Raw genomic sequence first — 22,006 nt, forward strand, 5'->3', positions numbered from 1 at the left:
CCCCCAGGAGAAAAAGGACTCTTTCTCAACCACAACAGCGTCGAAACCACCATGCAAGTTCATCATATCTTCTCCATCCAGCAGAGATGAAAACGACTGCAACTTGTACAGTGACATTTGACACTCATGGACCCACCTACGAACTCAATTTTCAATAAAAAAATAAAACTTGTGCACAATATATAGTTGGTTCTGATTATCTGCTTGCAACAAAGTCCATTTCACGATCTTGATCTTGTTACAATGCTCTAAGCGCTGTACATGCAAAGAAATTTTTTTTTTTCGGTGGTCATGAAAGATACACTTTTCTTAGAATAACTGAATAATCAAAAGAGTTTGTTGGAACTGATTGATTGTAATATTAATTTAGCTACCTCAAGTTAATCTAATTAACCGACCCAAATATTAATAATTAATCATAATTGGTAATTATGAGTTATTATTAATATTTCCCCTTTGAGCTAATTTGTTACAGCGTTGTGGCGGAAAGAACGCGTCCACCGAGTCAAGACTTCATGACAAGCACAGACAAGTTCGCTTGAGCATTCGCACTTTCGCAGCATTTTGTGCCATTGTAAGTTGTGATATGTTAATTTAGTGCGTATACAGTATCTGATTAATCTAATATAGGATGCGTTTGGTTGAGTTAATTAACGATGGCGATGCAGTAAAGCGCGTAATTGTAACCTACTGGTGATCATCTTTATTTTTAGCGTGCGCAGCTTAAACAGCAATGCACATTTATAACTATAATTGAGACTGTCATATACATGACATTATAATGAGAACACTATTGTAATAAATCGTTGTGAATTTTCTGGGTTTAGTTGCCGTGTTTCAGCGCGTTGTTGTGGAAATAGCGCGTCAAGAACAGGGATTACACGTTCTGGCCAGCAATCAAGTTCGCTTGTTCATTCACGTCATTTTGTGCAGATATAAGTCGTAATATTACGTTTATGAGATATAAATATCTGATTAATCTCACACAGGATGCGTTTCCTTGATTTAAACAACCTGCTTGAAAAGTTCTTAAAAGAGTTCTTAAATTCTTAAACTCCGGTCAATTTTAACATTGAGCTAATTTTTTGGTACATTTGGAGTGCTGTCAATACAGAGAACAACGACAAAAATCAGTGTTGCCTACACCGTGTTATCCTCTTTTTAAAATTTGCACCCTGTTGACTTCAATGGGGCAAGTTTTAAACCTGCTTTTAGCCTCTTAACATCCTTGATGTGTCATTACAAGTGCACAGGTCATGTGAGTGATTCCTTCGGAGTGAACGCGGGTGAATCTGACTGCAGTAGATGTGCAAGATATGAATAAAAATTATATTTATTTAGCCAGCGCTCATACCTGTATTTACATCCTGTTTTTTGTAACCAAGTTATTAATGCGCTCATACCTGTATTTAGCGCTCATACCTGTATTTACATCCTGTTTTTTGTAACCAAGTTATTAATGGATAACTTTAAATTTTAGACAAATAAAGTTTGTCAGCAAAAAGTTAGATTTTGTTAATGATTGACTAGCAGCAATAGAAATTATAGCAAAGTGTTCAAAGTGTTATTTCTAATTAGTTAACCTTACTTTAAAAAGCAGGCAAATCGATTTCCAACTGTTTAAAGTATTTTAAAATGTGCAGAGAAACAGAAAGGCAGGGATTTTTTAAAAGAAACCGGATTGGACAAGAGAATATAGTGTAAAGGGAATTTAGTAGAGTAGGTGGCAGTAATGCAACAAATTGGATGCAACCTGCCGTAAAACCCCAAAGAAGAAGCAGCCTTACTTTCCCTGACTATTGCCTTGCTAAATGAACTAACCCTTTGAATACAATAGGCCTATTTCACAAAATGGCGACCGAGACCGTAAGTAGGGTAACGATACTTCCGGTCGCGCCGCCGCCCGCTACGATCGCCATTCATTCTCAAAATGGACTGTGAACAGCTTGTTTTCTCTGTCATTAATATATCTGACAAAAGTAAGAATAGCAGATGTTGTCCGTTTTGTTGATAGTTTTCAGGGAGCTGTGACAAGATCGAAATTGGACAAAGGTTACAAATTATTCTTGACGTTTGCTTACATAATGGCATGGCACTTGATGACTAAGCTCACACTTACTATAGCTAAACAAAATAAATAAATAAATAGAAATGATGTCTGATTGTAGGCTATGTTTGAAATCTAGTGGCTTTTGTTAAAATTTCATGTTATTAAGTGTTAGTTTGTCCCGGAGATTGTGAATCTTCCACTAGTGACTAGATTATGGCTCATTTTTCATGTTACCACCATGAATGAAACTAAGAATTGTACATCTTTACAGTGAATTTGACCTAACGTTGCTAGTAGGTCTAATAATGAAATTAAGGCAAATAATTAAAAAATGGTTAGACTAAAAACATGAATGAAGTGAGTGATATTACATGTTTTAAAAAATCATGATGTTACAAAATCACATTTTACTGTCGGGTCCCCTTATGAAAAGAAAATATATTTCCCTATATATGAATGATCAATATATTGAATAGTTTAACAGTATATTTGAAAATATACAGAATAATATATTGTGTTAATATTACAATATAGTGAATATTAAAATAGAGGGCCAAGTTAAGTGAAATTTCATAACTTTATAAGCTATTTAACTTTACCGTTGTATGGTTAGACTAGAGCGCTGACTTTTTATGTTTGACTGAATTGTTTGCTTTATTTGTATAGCTTCTTGTACTTTTATAATGGCTAATATTGATAAAACTGAAATTTAACAAAAAGAGACTGGGTTGAGTTTTGTCATTTTAATTTTTAATACAACAAAGATGATCTGTAATGTTGTTTACTGCAACATCTGTTGTTTAGTACAAATGCACATATTGCCTGGACCATATTAAAATGCTTAATATTTTTATATTATATTTAAACGAAAAGAGGCAGGGTTAGTTTTATATTTGGTTTTGTTATAAATAGGCTAACGTTATATGCAGTGAATATAATCAATACGCGTTGCCTGAACCACATTTGTGTGGCTATAATTAAGAATTCTTTAAATGAAAACGAAAAAAGGCAGTGTGGTGTTTTATAACTTATTTCGTTTTATTGTTGCCTAAAATATACATACAGAGATTACCGGAGTAGCAGAGCGAGCTGAGTGACGCGCGCTGTTCCATTTGCAGAATAACCGGACTCGCGTCCTTTACCCATATATGGATTGGCCAGAAGGTGGGCGGAGTTTGGATTTCCCAAGATTTTCCAAAATGGCGCCGCCCATACCCCCCATAAACGGCTTCAAAACCGTTCTTCAGAAAGTCTATGGGTGACGTCACAGACGCTTTGTCCATATTTTTTAGTCTATGGTATTACATGCGGCCCCTTTAAGAAACATGATGACATCGCGCACTGCGCCTGCGCAGAAGAGAGAAGCGAGAGAGACAAGACGAGCTGAAACTTTCACCAGTTGAGGCTGAATATGTCACTGTTAACGATCGTGAATGAAGGACAAATGTGGAATATTTTCTCCGGATGCCGTATATTTCCAGCCTGCAGGTGAGAGATGTTACCAGATTATAGAGTTTTACATTAACCGGCTCCAGAGTAAAAGCCCTCATATCGTGAATAAGGTTTGTCTGCACTGGAATCACACGAGCGAGTTCATACTGGAGAGAAGCCGCACTAATGTGGAGAGAGATTTAGACTTTCAAGCTCTGTAGTGAATCATAGAAAGAAGCGTTGTCCAAGTGTCACAGTTAGCAAAGCATATCCATCCATTAATCCAGTCAGTTTGTTTTCAGGTACCTGAATGGTGTGACATATTTGTATATTTGTATTGTCAAAGTAATGGCACCCTTTCTGTTCTGGATAAATTGAGAATCATGATGTTTTGTTTAAAATAGAAACCACGATTTTGATACACAATTAAACCAAATAACATGTCATTTGCAGTTATTTTATTTATAGACTAAATCTTTAAATTATTTTTCCAAATCGTTTTGAATGATTGATTCAATGACTCACTCACTTGTTCCACTACTGGATGTATAAGCTTGTTGAAAGAATTTCATGAATTAACTATTTTTTAAGGATTGATGAGAATTGTGCATGACAAAAAAGAAAAAAGAAAACTTGAACTGAAAATTAGCAAATTAAGAGTCTAACAAACAAAATTACAGCGCCATAACGTTTAACTTCGCTGCTAAAAATCATCTTTATCTCATTCAATAGTCCCTGTTTTCACCTCATTCATTATAGTAATGTCTAAGATCTTCTGTAAATTGGCACATCAAGCATGTCATTAGTGTCAGACAGACTACAGGATCATCACTTTATGTGATAATCATCTATTGATGTGTGTTTTATGTTATGAACGTACATGACTAAAAATACTATTAAAGGCTACAGAAACCACACCTGCAAACTCTCTTTCTGACACTGAAATAGACTATTCCCGTGATTAGTGCAGATCTGAGGAGTTTTTATAGAGTACATGAGTATGAACAGGGCTGGAAGTGGCTAATATTCACTGGGGAATTTTTTATTTTATTTTATTTTTTATGCCTTTTCAGATATACTTAAAAATTAAATATTATACAATCTATAATATTAGCATTAACAGGCCAATTCCATGTTTCCTCCAAACAATATTTTCTTAATTATCAAGACGGGCACATGAAGGTCAATGAACAACATTTATTAATTGTGTGTGGTGCAAACACGTTTATTCAACAGAATCTCTGCTTGGAGAAAATTACCTGTTTGATTTTGGCCAAATTAAAGATACATTGTCCAGGAATCTGCATATGTGGTGCATGCAGAATTGAACAGGTCACACAAACCTTTTAAAGTGCCCGATTATGCTATTTTAGAGTTTCCTAATGTTGTTTTGGAGTCTCCTACAACAGGCTTACATGCATCAAAGGTAAAAAAAAAAAAAAAAAAAACTGTTTAATTTCCTCATAATATACATTTGCACATCACTACATTTTCAATGATTCCCAAACGACTCGTCAAATGAACCAATCTCTCTAAATCCCTCCTTTCCGTGAGCTACTCTGCTCTGATTGGCCAGACAGCTCAGTCTGTTGTGATTGGTTTACCGCGTACAGCGTGTGCATCGAAAAAAAAAAAAAGCCCATTGCCTTAACAACGTCAGCTCTGCTTGTCCCAAGGCTTCCTACACCGTTAACTAAAGACAGTAACAAACAATGATGTCGATTTTGCTATATCAATGTGAGCGCGATGATGAAACACTGGAAGAACTAGTTATTCAACCCAAACCTCCATCGCAAGGACGACTCGAGCAGGAAGTTTCTCAGTGATACTACTCAGTTTGTGGTACATTATGAGATGTTGCAACTGTAATTCCTCAATAAATGCATGTCTATCAATAAACCAATTATTTTACTTATTTTACTTTATTTTACAATAAAAGATCATATGGGTAGTTGACAAATGGCCAAGAAAAAGTAATTTTTTTGGAAAACATAACTTTTTAAGAAAAAATACATATATTTATGGAGTATGAAAACTGCAGTTTCAGAAAATAGTAGTGGTCACTCATTTTGTCAATGACTTCACATATTTTTTTCACGTTTTCACTCAACAGTACTGTAAATGTGTCCTATGGTGTGACATTTAAAAAGTACTAAGAAATTCTATTAAATAACATAAAAAAATACTTGAGACAGAATTGTTCACATTATTAAAACATTATTTTCTTAAAGTGATATTTATTTTACATGAAAGTAGGCCTACTAAAGACAATAACTTTATGGTGCACTTTCAGATTTAAAACTTTGCAGGATGTTTTCATTCACTTAGAGCTGTGTTACACACTAGACTACATGAAAGGTCATTTTCAAAAATCTATAATAGGGGCCCTTTAAATACAGTTGTCCTCAGGTTAAATAAAACTGAGGAATATTTTGGATGGCAGCCTCTCAGTTTAGTACTTAAAGGGTTAGTTCACCCAAAAATGAAAATTATGTCATTAATGACTCACCCTCATGTTGTTCCAAGCCCGTAAGACCTCCGTTCATCTTTGGAACACAGTTTAAGATATTTTAGATTTAGTCCGAGAGCTTTCTGTCCCTCCATTGAAAATGTATTTCAAGATTTTTTTCCACACAATTGGCTTCAACGGCAACCAGAATGTTGAAGTCCAAATCAATGCCGTTTCAAAGGGCTCTGAAGTGCTTCAAAGGGCTCTGCACAATCCCAGCTGAGGAATTAGGGTCTTATCTGGTGAAACAATTGGTCATTTTCTAAAAATAAATAAATAATTGATATACTTTTTAACCACAATTGCTGGTCTGCAACGTGCCATGCATTGCGTCATCACGTTGGAAAGATCACGAGTCACGTCATCTTTCTAAGTTATATGTCTGTGTACTCCGGTTCAAAAACGGTTCATCTTATTTTCTCTAGGGATGCAACAATACCATTTTTTCAGAATCGATACGATACCTGAAATTGCATTGACTCTATGCAATAGTCTATTCAGCATTTTCTTTTAACAGTTTTAAATTTCAGTTACTGTGCGTGTTAAGAACAAATAGTGCTCTGACTTTACTCCAGTGTTGTGATCTAACAGACACCCGGTAGAAATAACATGATTAAAGGGATACTTCAGGATTTAGCATTAAGCTTTGTATTAGTAGAAAACCTGTAGTATTTTCGAATTACCATGCTTTCCACCCTCATATCCCCTGAGACGAGAGATTTATGTATTTTTTGTCTGGAAAAAATCCTCCGATGACGCAAAAATTGTCATTTTGCGTCATCGGAGGATTTTCTGGCCAGAGGCTAAAGACTACAGCCAGTAGATGGCGTTGTTCCGCATGTTTTCAGCCCGCCCATAGAGGGTTGGATCTCACTCACGGAATGTACACAGTGTCAGCCGTCTTTCTTTGGAAGCTAAGCTAGCAGGCTCTTGTTCTGTGGAGAAAGCTGAATAGTAGGAGAAAGCTGAGTAAGTAGGGGTTACCATCCTCCTTTTCCTGGACTTGTCCGGCCGCCGCGATCGTTAAAAATGTCCGGGATTCAGCTTTTGCGTTCTGCGGTCGCCATTCATTGTTTACATGCACACCTTTTGTTTCAATCTAACTGTATTCATTCCGATTGGTGAATCTGAATGTAGTGTTTACATGAACGCTAAACAAGTGATCGGTTGATGTGTGTTTTACCATTGCTAAGAAAATTCCCGCTCCTCCGTGAGAGATGCCAGAACCGGCGCGTCTCAGTAATGACGCCACCGGCCTCGCGCCGTTCTCCCGCGGCCGTCAGCCTCGTCCTGCTCGCCACAGTAAACAATGAATGAATGGCGACTGTAGAACGCAAAATCCCGGACATTTTGGGCGATCTCTAAATCCCTGGCAAACTCATCACGTAGGCTAGCCTTGTTGTTTGTTTTCAACTGCGCTCCCTTACCGGTAGGCGTGGCCTCCTAAGGCAGCGAAGCAAGTGCATTCTGGGAGTTGTTGTCTTTCATCCACATAAGCCAAAAATACATTTTCTGGGTTTTCTCAGTCTAGAAAGCTCCAAATTAAAACATTTCTTCACATTTCTTCTACTTAAATGACCTATTTTAAATACACATTCATCTTCCCAGAGGTGAAGTATCCCTTTAAGGTACAGCAATAAAGTCCAGCAAGATAAAGTTGTTTTATGCGAAACCATAGACCTTTATCTACAGATCAAGTATTATAATAGTAACATTGAATCATCTTGGAGAGAGTTTCATCGTGTTAACTGTCGTAACCGAACGCGACGCGCTCTTTGAATGAAGAATGATTGACAGCCGCAGCTGAGGGAAACGTTTCCGTGATCTTGAATTTAACGACTTAAATATTAATTTATATCTCACATTATACTATATAATGGCTTCAGAACACTTATAATATTGTGGACAAAATCTTATGGTGCTTTATAATGTTTGTGTGCCTTTTGTGGGGCTTAACAATAACACAGAATAGTATAAGCACAATATCGGATTTGGATCGGCCTTGTCTGACCGATACCCGATCCGCCAAAAATGCATCCCTAATTTTCTCTTCCAACTTCAAAATCGTCCAACATCTTTGTTTTAATTTATTATTATTATTTTCCTCTTTTGTTTTCATGACCTTTCCAAAGTGATGACGTAATACGTGGCGTGTCGCAGACCAGCACAAGACGAACAATTGTAGTTAAAAAGTATATAAATATTTTTTTTTTTTTAGAAAATGACAGATCGTTTCACCAGATAAGACCCTATTCCTCAGCTGGGATCATGCAGAGCCTTTGAAGCACTTCAGAGCCCTTTGAAACGGCATTGATTTGAACTTCAACATTCTGGTTGCCGTTGAAGCCAATTGTGTGGAGAAAAATCCTGAAATGTTTTCCTCAAAAAAACTTCTTTTCCACTCAAGAAAGAAAGACATGAACATCTTGGATGGCATTGGGGTGAGTAAATTATCAGGACATTTTCATTTTGAGGTGAACTAATCCTTTAATAAGTTATTCTCCCCCTCCTTCTCACAACTCGTTTCATCACATGAAACTGTTGATGCTGTTTTTCAAGCCCTCTTTCTCTTCGGCGCTCTCCAATATCGACGACGCTAAAGAGAGAGGCTACGAGGCGATTCCCCCCCTCGAAGAGGCGGTGGCCGCCCACCTTTGTCCGTCTACCGCTGCGGGATGGAAGACCAAAGCTTCACATCCCTCTAAGCCTTGCCGCGCTTCATCCGCCCTCGCTGGTCGCGCTTACGCCGCCGCCGGGCAAGCAGCGTCGGTGCTTCATACGATGACTGTTACAAGTCTTCCAGGCCAAACTTCTCCATTCCCTGGATGAGTCTGGACCTGATTCGGACGCTTATAAGGACTTACGCAGCGCCACCGACCTGGTCCTTCGAGCGACGAAATCCACAGCCCAAGCCATCGGCAGGAGCATGGCCAACCTGACGGTGCTCGAGCGGCACCTATGGTTGAACCTCACAGAGATGGAGTTGGACAGGGCTGCTTTCTTGGACTCTCCCATCTCCACTTCCGGTCTCTTTGCCCCGGCTGTCAAGAGCTTCTCTGAGCGCTACACGGAGGTGCAGAAAGCATCGCAGGCGATGTGCCACTTCCTCCCCAAGCGCTCCAGCTCAGCGTCGAGTCACCAGAACAGGAGGAAGCCTCCTGCTCAGCAGCCCAAGTCTGCGCCGCCGGTCACCCAGCCTAAGATTATGTTGGACCCCGAGCTGCGTAAGCCATCCTAGCTACGGGGAGAAAAAGAGAGATTTCGAGTCCCGCCAAGGCCGGACCGATCTCTCTAAAATTCCCCAGACATTTTCCAGCTCCCTCACAGGCGGCTGGAAATGTAAAATCAGCAGCAAACTAGTCTGCCGCGCAGCACGCTCGCCTGCAACCAAACGCCCTTTTTACTCGTCCCCAAAAAGGATGGCGGTCTCAGACCCATTCTAGATCTCAGACCCCTGAACAAAGTGCTTATGGATGTTCACGTTCAGGATGTTGACAACCAAACAAATTCTCGTGCATATTCGCCCGGGGGATTGGTTTTTCTCAGTAGATCTGATGGACGCCTATTTTCACATCAAAATAGCGCCCCATCACAGACCCTTCCTGAGGTTCGCATTCGAAGGACAGGCTTGTCAGTACACAGTACTACCCTTCGGCCTGTCTCTAGCGCACTGTACCTTCACGAAGTTGTATGGACGCTGCGCTCGCTCCCCTGAGACAGCGGGGAGTGCGAGTGGTGAACTACCTCGACGATTGGCTCATCATAGCCCAATCGGAGGAGTTATTAATAACTTACAGAGCCTGGCTCCTCGACCACTTAGAATGCTGGGCCTCAGGATACATTTTTCCAAGAGCATACTATCTCCTAGCCTTTCTGGGTATAGTAATAGACTCGGTGTGCATGAGAGCGCGCCTCCGCGCCGTTTGTCCGATGCCTAGTGTCATCTTTCAAGGCGGGCGCTTGCGCTCCCCTCAAGAAATTCCAGAAGATGCTGGGTCTCATGGCTTCGGCCTCACCAGTACTCCAGCTAGGGCTTCTGCGAATTCATCCTCTTCAATGCTGGCTAATACCACGGGTCCCAGTTCACGCGTGGCGATCTGGCCACTTACGAATCAGGGCTGCATCAGAGCCCTAACTCCCTGGAAAGCGACCGACTGGTATCGGTCTGGCGTGAGCTTGGGTGTGATCTTGAGGAGAAAAACAGATGCCTCCAGCTTAGGCTGGGGGGCCCTTTACGAGGGCAGGCCCGTCTCTGGTCTATGGTCAGACCCAGAGAAGCGCCTACATATAAACTGTCTAGAGATGAAGGCGGTAGCCTTAGCCTTAAAAGCCTCTCTCCCATACTTAAAAGACCACCATGTCCTGGTCCGGACAGACAACAGGGCAGTGGTGTCGTACATAAATCGCCAGGGTGGTATCAAGTCACGCAGTCTGCACTGCATGGCCAAGAATCTCATTCTCTGGTCCCAGCACAACCTGCGCTCGCTAAAAGTGACGCACGTACCAGGCGTTCTGAACCAGGGTGCGGATATGTTATCCAGATGCACCGTTCTCCCAGGAGAAGAGATGTCTTCGGCAGGGCGGAGGTCGACCTCTTCGCCTCAGAAGACAATGCTCACTGCCCAATATTTTTTACAAAGAACAGGGACGCGCTCACCCACGACTGGCCGAGCCGCCCTCTGTATGCATTCCCTCCTGTCACGATGCTACCGCAGGTCATCGAAAGGATCAGGGAATACAGGTGTGCAGTGCTGTTAGTCGCCCCCCTCTGGAAAACCCAGTGTTGGTACCCAGAGCTCTTACAGATGTTGGAAACAGCCCCTTGGTCGATTCCCCTGAGGAGAGACCTCCTCACACAGGTGAGTGGAATGATTTCGCACCCCCGTCCAGATTTATGGGCCCTCCATGCATGGCCCCTCAACGGGTACCCAGGCATCTCCCGGATAAGGTGCTAAAGACCATTTCAGAGGCGAGAGTGCCCTCAACGAGGCGCTTGTATGCTCAGAAATGGGCGGTGTTTGCTGGCTGGTGCGCTGCACAAAATGTAGACCCTCAGACATGTGAAGTACAAAGTGTGCTCACATTTTTGCAAGAGCTGCTGGATACGGGACGCATCAAAGTCTATACGCTCAAAGTCTATGTGGAGGCCATAACAGCGTTTCACGCTCCGATAGCCGACAAACCGCTAGGAAGAAACGAACTCATTGTGCGTTTTCTCAAGGGCGCTAGGAGGTTGAACCCTCCGTGCCCCCCGTCTGTGCCTATCTGGGACCTCTCTAAGGTTCTGGAAGCTATGAAAGGTCCCCCATTCGAGTTGCTTCGGTCAGTAGACCTGAAGTTGCTCTCGCTCAAAACTGCTTTTCTGCTGGTGCTCGACTCAGTCAAGCGGGTAGGTGACCCACAAGCACTATCCATATGCGCTTCCTGCCTGGAATTCGGGCCAAACGACTCTAAGGTCGTCCTTAAACCGAGGAACGGTTATGTCCCTAAAGTGCTCTCCACTCCATTTAGAGCACAGGTCTTTTCCCTGGCAGCTCTCTCCTCGCCAGATGATGAGAGTGATGCGCATTTACTCTGCCCGGTAAGGGCTCTCAGAATTTATCTGGAGCGCTCTGCTCTGTATAAAAGTGTTAAGCACCCCCACGAAATCTTAGGGTTCATACACACTTGGCGCTGCTTTAGCTGGCCACTATGTACCCCTTATACCATGAACTAAGGTTCCTAGTTATCCAATATTTAAGCCCGTTTTCACTGGCTTATATTAGGATTATGCTTCACTGTGATTCATACATATGCTTGGTCACGGTAGAGCGAAGTTAGCATGCACAGCGTTTTGCAAGGTGTTCCCATAGCGCAAGCTAGCCTTACACAATACGAGAGACCTCTCGAAAGGGAACTACTTGGTTATTAACATAACCTCAATTCCCTAAGATGAGGGAACGAGTATTGCGTAGCCTGCCGTACTACTGTGCTTGGATCAGGGGATCACTTCAGTCGTTTAAACCTAGAGTAAATAGGCGAGTCTTACCAATATATAGCCTCTGACCACGCCCATATTGTGGGGCTAAGACTTGCCAGGGCGCCAAGCGTCCCGATTGGTTCTCGCGTCAGAGCCACCTCGCCATAGGTTTGTGCAGTTGCCGCAGCACAGCCATGATCTCAGGGAACTGAGATTATGTTAGTAACCAAGTAGTTCTGGCTACAATGTTTTTCCGCAAGATGCATGCAGTTTTGTTTATTAGCATCTACATAGTGTACATTTTAAGTGGATTTCTGTCATCTTGTTAGATTTCTGATAAGTTTAGATATTAATTGAATAGTATAATGTCTTGGTAACGTAACCTTGGTTCTCTGAAATAACAGGAATGAGTATTGTGTCTTTCTAGATGCTATGGGGAAAACTCATTTTTCTCTGGTTATTTAAGCCTTTTATTAAATTAACGCAGTGCTGAGAATTGCACGAACCAATCACGGCGCATCCTGAACCAAGCACAGAGCCTGCCAAAGGGGAGCTCATCTCGCCAAAGGACGGGAAAAGGGACCATATGTGTTTTCTGTTAAAGTAATCCAGTATAATTTCTTTTTTAAATCTTTTGTTTTTTCTAGATCTGGTCCTGTGGGCGTCAGTATCACACAGTGATCACAGTTCACACCTGCAGTGAAGCCCCTCCCACAACAATTCACCAATAAATACTGGGAATATTCCCATCATCCTACAAGAGAAGGACAAACTCCAGGAGTAGCAGCTGAAATCTGTGTGACTGTTAAAGATGGAGTTTATTAAAGAGGAGATTGAAGACATGAGTGATCCAGAACCATCCAGAATAAAACATGAAGATACTGAGGAACAAATAGGTTGGTGTCCATTCTTGATTCTTCATTGTTGTATGCTCTGGTGGCTGTGAAATAATAACTAGTATATTGGTGATAAATGATGTAGAAATTCGAAATGATCCTAAACTTGTATATAGCATATTCAAATTAATGAGAATTATATAACAAACCTTCAACATCAAAGATCTGATACTTTATACTCACACAGACAGAAACCTATTCTCTTGTTGTCTGTTTGTGTTCACTTGAATTTTCCTTGAAATTATCCTCCTTAAACTGATTATAACTATTTGATATGTTCATTTTAGATCAGATGAAAATACCAGAGCTAAGAGAAGAACTGAATGAAGTAAAGAAACACCGTGACTTCAAAACTCAAGGATCAAAAGCCAAAAAGCTGCACTCCTGCACTCAGTGTGGAAAGAGTTTCAGTCAAAAAGGAGACCTTAACAGACACACAAGAATTCACACTGGAGAGAAACCGTATCCATGCACTCAGTGTGGAAAGAGTTTCACATCTTCATCCATACTCAAAATTCATCTGCGTATTCACTCTGGAGAAAAACCATTTAACTGTGATCAATGTGGTAAAGAGTTTATTTTGTCATCACATCTAAAAGATCATATGAAAGTTCATTCAGATGAGAGGCCTTATGAGTGTTCTCTCTGTGGAAAGAGTTTTTCAAGGCTGAACAATTTTAAACGGCACCAGAAAACACATGATGAAGTGAGAGATCATGTGTGTTGTGATTGTGGAAAGAGCTTTACTACATCTAGTCATCTGAAACAGCACCAAAGAACTCATACTGCAGAAAGACCTTACAAGTGCTCATATTGTGGCAAGACTTTCACTCATTCTGGAAACCTGAAATCACACGAGCGAGTTCATACTGGAGAGAAGCCGTACGACTGCACTCAGTGTGGAGAGAGTTTTAGATATTTATCAAGCCTTCATGCTCATATGAAAAACTGTTGCAAGTGATCAACATTTGTTTTCATATCAAATACATTCAGGTAAATTCTGCAAGATAAAATATGGAGATTGTCTATTCTGTGTCATTTGTTAAAAAGAATGGAAGACTAGAAAGATTTAAGTGTTGAAGCTTCAAAAGTGCAAATATTTGTTATTTATTTTTTGCTAAATCTGTCTAATGTCATACTTATTTACTAAGTTTACTATATTGTCTTCTGATAGTACATGCAATTATGAGAAATAAACTGAAAAAACATCTCTTCTTGACAAAAAGCCTTTAACTGAGATTGTTTAACCTGAAAACAAGTCTAATATGTGTTTGTGGAAAGAGTTTTTCACTGCTGGACTCTAAACAGCAACAGAAAATACAGACCATGAGAGAAATCATGTGTGTTTTGAGTCGGACTCTCCATTGGTCTAGACTGACTCTGTCTGGTAGGGGCTTCACTTTTACCTGTTTGCATTTGTTTGATATGTTTATTTATATGTCAGTGAGAAATCATTAACCGCATTTCCACTGTACAGACCATATCAAATTCAATCACATTTGCTCCTGTTTGTTTGTGGTCATAGGACTGCACAAAACAACTATCTTTCAGGCTTTTAGTTCAAAAGAGTGAACATTTGGAAGAATATTGATAAATATGTATGTTTTTTATGTCACATTTCTTCATCGAGATTGATCATTTCTATACTGTCTCACTAAACTTGTTACCTCTTACACTGGGGCAGAAAAGCCATTAAAAATATTCAAGATATTGGGGTAACAAATATTGAATTTTCCTGTGTTTTTATTTTTATAAGAGGAACAACTCAAGCATCATACAACAATCAACATAAAATCTAGAGTGCTGTTTTCCCGAATATCAGCTTGATTGAAAATGTGACATTACGCAACTGCTCCGTGACCAAGTTATTAATGGGTAAATTTAAATTTTATACAAATAAAGATGTCAACAAAAAAGACGAAAGCCTTTGAATACAATGGTATAACACGCGGCCCCTTTAAGAAACATGACATCAACTGACGCGCCTGCGCAGAAGAGAGAAGCGAGAGAGACGAGCTGTCACCAGTTGAGGCTGCAAGTGACGCTATTAACGATCGTAAATGAAGGGCTAATGTGGAAGATTTTCTCCGGATGCCGTATATTTCCAGCCTGCAGGTGAGGAATGTTCCCAGATTACAGAGTTTAACATTAACCGGCTCCAGAGTAAAAGCCCTCATATCGTGAATAAGGTTTGTCTGCACTGGAATCACACGAGCGAGTTCATACTGGAGAGAAGCCGCACTAATGTGGAGAGAGATTTAGACTTTCAAGCTCTGTAGTGAATCATAGAAAGAAGCGTTGTCCAAGTGTCACGGTTAGCAAAGCATATCCATCCATTCATTCATTTAGTTTGTTTTCAGGTACCTGAATGGTGTGACAAATCTGTACATTTGTATTGTCAAAGTAATTGCACCCTTTCTGTTCTGGATAAATTGAGAATCATGATGTTTTGTTTAAAATAGAAACCACGATTTTGATACACAATTAAACCAAATAACATGTCATTTGGCTCTGACAGAAAGCCAGTTGTGGCAATGCAGTTATTTTATTTATAGACTAAATTATTTTTCCAAATCGTTATGAATGAATGACTCACTCACTTGTTCCATTACTGGATGTATAAGCTTTTTGAACGAATTTCATAAATTAACTATTTTTTAAGGATTGATGAGAATTGGGCATGACAGCAAAAAAGAAAATGATATGGTTGAAACTGTTTTTGCCTGACCCAAATGAGCCTTTCACTGTCCAATGCCTTAAAGGGACACTTCACCCATTTGCATTAAGCTTTGCATTGTTAGAAACCCAGTCATACTATTGAATGGTCATGCAACATTTTTTTCATTTTCCCCTGAGACGAGAGAAATCTGTATTTACCTCTTTACACTTCCTCCTACAATGACGCAAAAATCGTAATTTTGCGTCATTGTAGGAGGAAGTGTAAGAGGGGGGGATTTCTGTTAAGACTACAAGCACTAGATCCACCCTTTCAAACCCGCCCATAGGGGGTTGGACCTAATGCGCTAACAGACCTATCACAGATCAGTGCGAGTGCGTTTGATTTCAACGGCAGAAACCTGCAGAAAACAGGGACGAAGAAAGCTGAGTAGTAGGGGTTACCATACTCTATTTCCCGGACATGTCCGGCCGTCGAGATCGACAAAAATGTCCGGGATTCAGCTTTTGCTTTCTGCGGTCGCCATCCATTGTTTACATGCACACCTCTTGTTTCAATCTAACTGAATTCACCCCGATTGGTGAATCTGAATGTAATGTTTACATGAATGCTAAACAAGTGATCGGTTGATTTGCGTTTTAACATTGCTAAGAAAATACCCGCACCTCCGTGAGAGATAGCCCATGAGACCGGTGCATCTCACAGGCGCGCTCATCAGTAATCACAGTAATACAGGGAGCAGGACGAGGCTAGCGCCGCGGGAGAAAGACGCGAGGCCGGTGGCGTGATCGGTTGAAAGACGCGAGGCCGGTGGCGTGATCGGTTGAAAGACGCGAGGCCGGTGGCGTGATCGGTTGATGTGTGTTTTACCATTGCTAAGAAAATACCTGCTCCTCCGTGCGAGATACGAGAACAGTGCCTCACAGGTGTCGGTCGTCAGTAATCACGCCACCGGCCTCGCGCCGTTCTCCCGCGCCCCTCAGCCTCGTCCTGCTCGCCACAGTAAACATGATGAATGGCGACTGTAGAACGCGAAAGCCGAATCCCGGACATTTTGGGCAAACTCGTCACGGAGACTCACTCGTAGCCTAGCCTTGCCTTGATGTTTTTGTTTTCAACGGCGCTGTCTTACCGTTAGGCGTGGCTTGGGAGTGGCCTTGTAGGGCAGCGAAGCAAGTGCATTCTGGGAGTTGTTGTCTTTCATCCACATAAGCCAAAAATACATTTTCTGGCTTTTCTCAGTCTAGAAAGCTCCAAATTCAAAAATAATTTCACATTTCTTCTACATAAATGACCCACTTTCAATACACATTCATGTCTCCACGGGTGAAATGACCCTTTAACTGCAATTTCTAGAATTGCATTAGTACTGCATCCTTCTCATGGGCATTTAATAATTGAATTTTATTATTAAAGTTAAATCTCATTTTGGGCTTAATTTATCTGTAAAAGAAAATGTACCTAATAATAATGCATGCCTGAATACAAGGCATTTTCATTTCCAGCTTTCATGAACAATTTTACACTTATAAATGATAAAATACAAAGCGACGTACACCAAGTCGTGTAGCGCCATAGCACGGCCGTCTACACAATATTCGCTCCCATTATATCAGGAAACCAAGGTTACATTAGTAACTGAGATTTTCCTTTTCGAAATGTTCACAGGTCTGTATTGTGTCTTGCTATAGACCTATTGCGCCAGAGAAACTAGTGTGTGAACCTCTTTAGAATATTGTCTTTGAACTTACGGTTTTGCGGTAGCTCTGTATATGTCCATGGCATTGCTGTCGAAGATTAATTAGCTGGTGAAGTGGATTTACTTATTGTAGAGTTAACGAAAGTTAGCATGAGCATTGTAACGTTTAAATCAGATGTCTTAACAAATGTCAGTAGACCGGGAAGATTTTAAAACGGAGTTCATTCACGTAAGATCGCTGTGAAAATACAAACCAGAAGACAAAAGACAACAAGCGCAGCGCTGAAAAGAGGTGGGGCTACAAAAGGTCTATACACTATGGGGAACCGCAACAATCACACCGAGCTATGTTTAAGCAGAACAACATGTTCTAGGGCCCTAGCCTAAGGTGCTTGGATAAGACCCTTGAAGACAATAAAGGGCGACCAGAAAGGGGGCTCAGACTGTGGTCGGAGCCTCCAGAGAGGGTATAGTGGGTTAAGCTCACTCGGAGGTCAACTCCAGCTAGACAGAGGATTCAACCTGCTAGTTGTAAAATCTGGCAAAGGTGGACGGCGAGGACCAGTCGGCCACCACACAAATGTCGCCAATACATACACCACTGGACCATGCCAAGGAAGAGGCCATGCCTCTGGTAGATTGTGCTCTGATGCCGATGAGGCATTGAAGGCCTATCGAACCGTAAGCCAATGCGATGGCATCCACTATCCAGCGGGATAATCTCTGCTTCGTGACTGGAAACCCTTTGGTGTGGCCACCGAAGCATATGAAGTGCTGCTCTGACTGCCTAAACTGGGCAGGATGCTCTATATTTACTATACTCTTAGGGACCGGACAGGGCAGAGTAAGTGTAATTGATGCTCGTCTTCAGAAGCGGGAATAGCCGACAGCAAAATAACTTGTGCTCTGAGTAGAGTAGAGAGCACTTTGGGTGCGTAGCCATGCCTTGAGGACAACCTTGTAAATCGCCCACTCGCTTGACCAATGCTAAGAGAAGTGCAGTCTTAAGCAAAAGCAGCTCGAATGGGAGGCCCTTGAGGGCTCTAAGGACTGTCAATAGGTCCCAAGAGGTTATGGTAAAAGGACAAGGCGGGTTGAGCCTCCTTGCCCTTTTCAAGAAGTGAACAACCAGGTTCCTTCTACCCAGTGATTGGCCAGCCACAGGAGCTTGGTATGCTGCTATGTCCGCCACATAGACTTAGAGCGTGGAGGGGGTGCGACCCACGTCCATGAGCGCCTGTAGGAAGGAAAGCACCAGTGGTACTTCACATGAAATAGGGGCTTGGTTCCAGTCTGAGAAAACAGACCACTTAAGGGCGTAGAGGCGTCTCATGGACGGGGCTCTAGCTTCAGAGATAGTATTCAGGACCCTCTCTGGGTGGACTGTAAGTTCCCATTGAGGGGACATAAGTGGAGGGCCCACAGCTCGGGTTGGGGATGCCAGATTGTCCTGTTCGCCTGGGAAAGGAGGTCTTTTCTCAGGGGAATTGGCCATGCGGCTGCTGCTAGCAACTGAATCAACTTGGGAAACCAAGGTTGGGTCCACCAGAGAGGGGCCATAAGAAGGATGTTGTGTCTATCCTCCCTGATCCACTTCATGACCTGAGGGAGTAGCGCGACCGCGGGAAAGGCATAAAAGGGAAGGCCCTTTTCTTTGTAAAGAACATTGCGCAGTGAAAGTTGTCTTCAGAGGTGAAGAGGACGACCTCTCTGTAGTAGCATCTGTAGTAACCACCTTCCTCCTCGAGACCAACCCCATGTTTACTCCAGTCAGGTCACGGCTGGGGTCCTTCCAAGGGGCCAGGGCTCAGATGCAGCCGTGGTTCACCTTGACATGAAGGCGTATCGCCAGACGTGAGCTGGGACCAGGGGTTTCAGCCAGAACTGCATGGGGCGCATGTGCAGCAAGCCTAGCGGAAGTACGGACGATGCGGAGGCCGTTAGCCCTAACATCGTCTGAAAATTTCTGAGAGGGGAAGAGACCCCTACTGAACGATATTGCGAGACGCTGGATAGTTTGAGCACACTCGGGTGATAGCCACGCCTGCATTTGGGCTGAGTGGCACCATATGTGTTTTCTGTTAAAGTAATCCAGTATAAGTTATTTTTAAAATCTTTTGATTTTTCCAGATCTGGTCCTGCAGTGAAGCCTCTCCCACAACAATTCAACAATAAATACTGGGAATATTCACATCATCCTACAAGAGAAGGACAAACTCCAGGAGTAGCAGCTGAAATCCGCGTGACTGTTAAAGATGGAGTTTATTAAAGAGGAGATTGAAGACATGGGTGATCCAGAACCATCCAGAATAAAACATGAAGATATTGAGGAACAAATAGGTTGGTGTTAATTCTTGATTCTTCACTGCTGACTGCTTTGTTAGCTGTGAAATAAGTAGCATATGGATGATAAATGATGTAGAACTTCATCTAAATCATCATAACCTTGGATATAGCAGTTGTCAAAAACATTTGAATCATTGAATGAAAATGATATAACAACCCAGCAAGCAATAGTCATCATTTCACCGTCTAGGTTAACTATAGCCCCGATAGAGTTTGGCTATGAGTAACCCACTTCTAGCCAAAATAACCTTGAATTTGGTTACACAATCATCATTTTTGCCAAAAATAACTTGCGAGATATATGATATTCCAAAATGTAAACAAAGTCAACAGTGATAACAAGGTGTTTGGTTTTATTTCTTTGACATTTGACTAATTGATGACTAGTCTATTCTTGGGCTATGGTTAGACGTCTATTATATTTTCACTGACAGCCCAAATTTTGCCTTGTTTTAGCCTAGACATCAGGGCTGTATTTGGACAGCTATCAGACATCTTTTAATTGGAAAATTGCTTGCTGGCAAACCTTCAACAAGATCTGATACTTTATACTCACACAGACAGACATCTACTCTCTTGTTTTCTTATAAGTGTTCACTTGAATTTTCCTTGAATTTATCCTGCTTAAACTGATTATAATCCTTAATGTTTATTTTAGATCAGATGGAAATAATGGAGCAAAGAGAAGAACTGCATAAAGTAAAGAAACACTGTGACTTCAAAACTCAAGGAACAAAAGTCAAAAAGCTGCACTCCTGCTCACAGTGTGGAAAGAGTTTGCAAAATGAACAAAACCTTAATGTGCACATGAGAATTCACACTGGAGAGAAACCGTATCCATGCACTCAGTGTGGAAAGAGTTTCATGTCTTCATCCATACTCAAAATTCATTTGCGTATTCACTCTGGAGAAAAACCATTTAACTGTGATCAGTGTGGTAAAGATTTTATTTCGTCATCAAATCTAATAACACATCTCAAAGTTCATTCAGATGAAATGCCTTATGTGTGTTCTCTCTGTGGAAAGAGTTTTTCTCGACTGGACAATTATAAAACGCACCAGAAAACACATAATGAAGTGAGAGATCATGTGTGCTTTGAGTGTGGGAAGAGCTTTATTACAACTAGTGAACTGAAACATCATCAACGAGTTCATACTGGAGAGAAGCCGTACCACTGTACTCAGTGTGATAAGAGTTTCAAATGTCCAAAATCTTTCAAGTATCATCTGCACATTCACTCTGGCGAAAAGCCATTTAACTGTGATCAGTGTGGTAAAGATTTTATTTCACCATCATATCTCAAAAAACACCTAACCGTTCATTCAGGTGTTAAGCCTCACTTGTGTTCTCTCTGTGGAAAGAGTTTTTCACGGCTGGACAGTTTTAAAGTGCACCAGAAAACGCATGATGAAGTGAGAGATCATGTGTGTTGTGACTGTGGGAAGAGCTTTATTACAGATGGCCATCTGAAACAGCACCAAAGAATTCATACTGGAGAAAGACCTTACAAGTGCTCATATTGTGACAAGAGTTTCACTCAGTCTGGGAGCCTGAAATTACATGAGCGACTTCATACTGGAGAAAAACCTTATAAGTGTTCAGTTTGTGACAAGAGTTTCACTCAGTCTGGAAACCTGAAATTACATGAGCGAGCTCATACTGGAGAGTACTCAGTGTAAGAATTCCTCTTTTTAAGATTCCTCTTTTCAATACTCTCCTGACACCATTCCAGTGACAATGGCGTTGATTAATGTGAGATCTCTGGCAAATAAGGCCTTTATTTTGAATGATCGCTTAAAATGGATTTTTTATTTGTCACTGAGACTTGGCTTAATGCTGGCGAAATCACTCCTCTCTCTGAACTTTCTTCTCCTGTTGTAGATTTTTCAGTACCCCTAGGTCTGTTGGCCGGGGCGAGGTGTCTTGCAGTCATTTTTAAAGACAAGTTTAAGCGTAGACTTACCTTCTGTGTCTTATTCTAACTTTAAATAGGTTAATTTTGTTTGTAAATTAACTCTTTTAAATCTGTGTGCTGCCCTTCAACGCCCCTGGTGAAAGAATTTAAAAATGTATTAGTCATTTGACTTTTTACCATGTGTTTCTGGACCAACTCATGAGTGTGGTCTTACGCTTGACCTTGTGTAGTGTGAAGATATCTGATACTGTTTTTTTCTGATAATAAGACTGTTCTTTTTAGCTCTAACTTTCCTTTTGGTGCTCTGGGTAATAATGTTTCTTCTGTTACATCTCATGTACTCACTCCTTGCTCCGCTAGTAAATTTTCAGCGGTTTTTGAGGTCTCTTCTTTAATTACATTGATCGAGTCACCCTCCTCTCCCTGTATGGGTTTAAAAGAATTGGTCAATCAGTTGAACTCTTCTTGTTTAGATATTTTAGACATTGTGGCTCCTTTTGAAGTCATGAAAAAAAAAGGTAAA

At 41.3% G+C, this 22,006-nt stretch overlaps 1 protein-coding gene across 8 annotated transcripts in view; it reads left to right on the forward strand.

Moving 5' to 3' along the window:
- The first annotated feature begins 3,368 nt into the window (after positions 1 to 3,368).
- Positions 3,369 to 22,006, forward strand: part of LOC307167489 (uncharacterized protein) — a 28,824-nt gene continuing 10,186 nt past the window's right edge. For 2 of the 8 annotated variants that reach the window (XM_079886632.1, XM_079886639.1), the window contains exons 1-2: positions 3,388 to 3,538; positions 12,597 to 12,845. In XM_079886632.1, coding sequence (XP_079742758.1) covers positions 12,761 to 12,845 — 85 coding nt within the window. In that variant the 5' untranslated portion in view covers positions 3,388 to 3,538; positions 12,597 to 12,760. Of the gene's footprint in view, positions 3,539 to 12,596; positions 12,846 to 14,935; positions 14,961 to 15,014; positions 15,035 to 19,420; positions 19,562 to 20,225; positions 21,892 to 22,006 lie in introns of those variants that run through there. The other 6 variants (XM_079886631.1, XM_079886638.1, XM_079886634.1 and 3 more) reach the window with 6 other exon arrangements.

The sequence above is a fragment of the Squalius cephalus genome, assembly GCF_949319135.1.
Source record: "Squalius cephalus genome assembly, chromosome: 11".
Lineage (NCBI taxonomy): Eukaryota > Metazoa > Chordata > Actinopteri > Cypriniformes > Leuciscidae > Squalius > Squalius cephalus.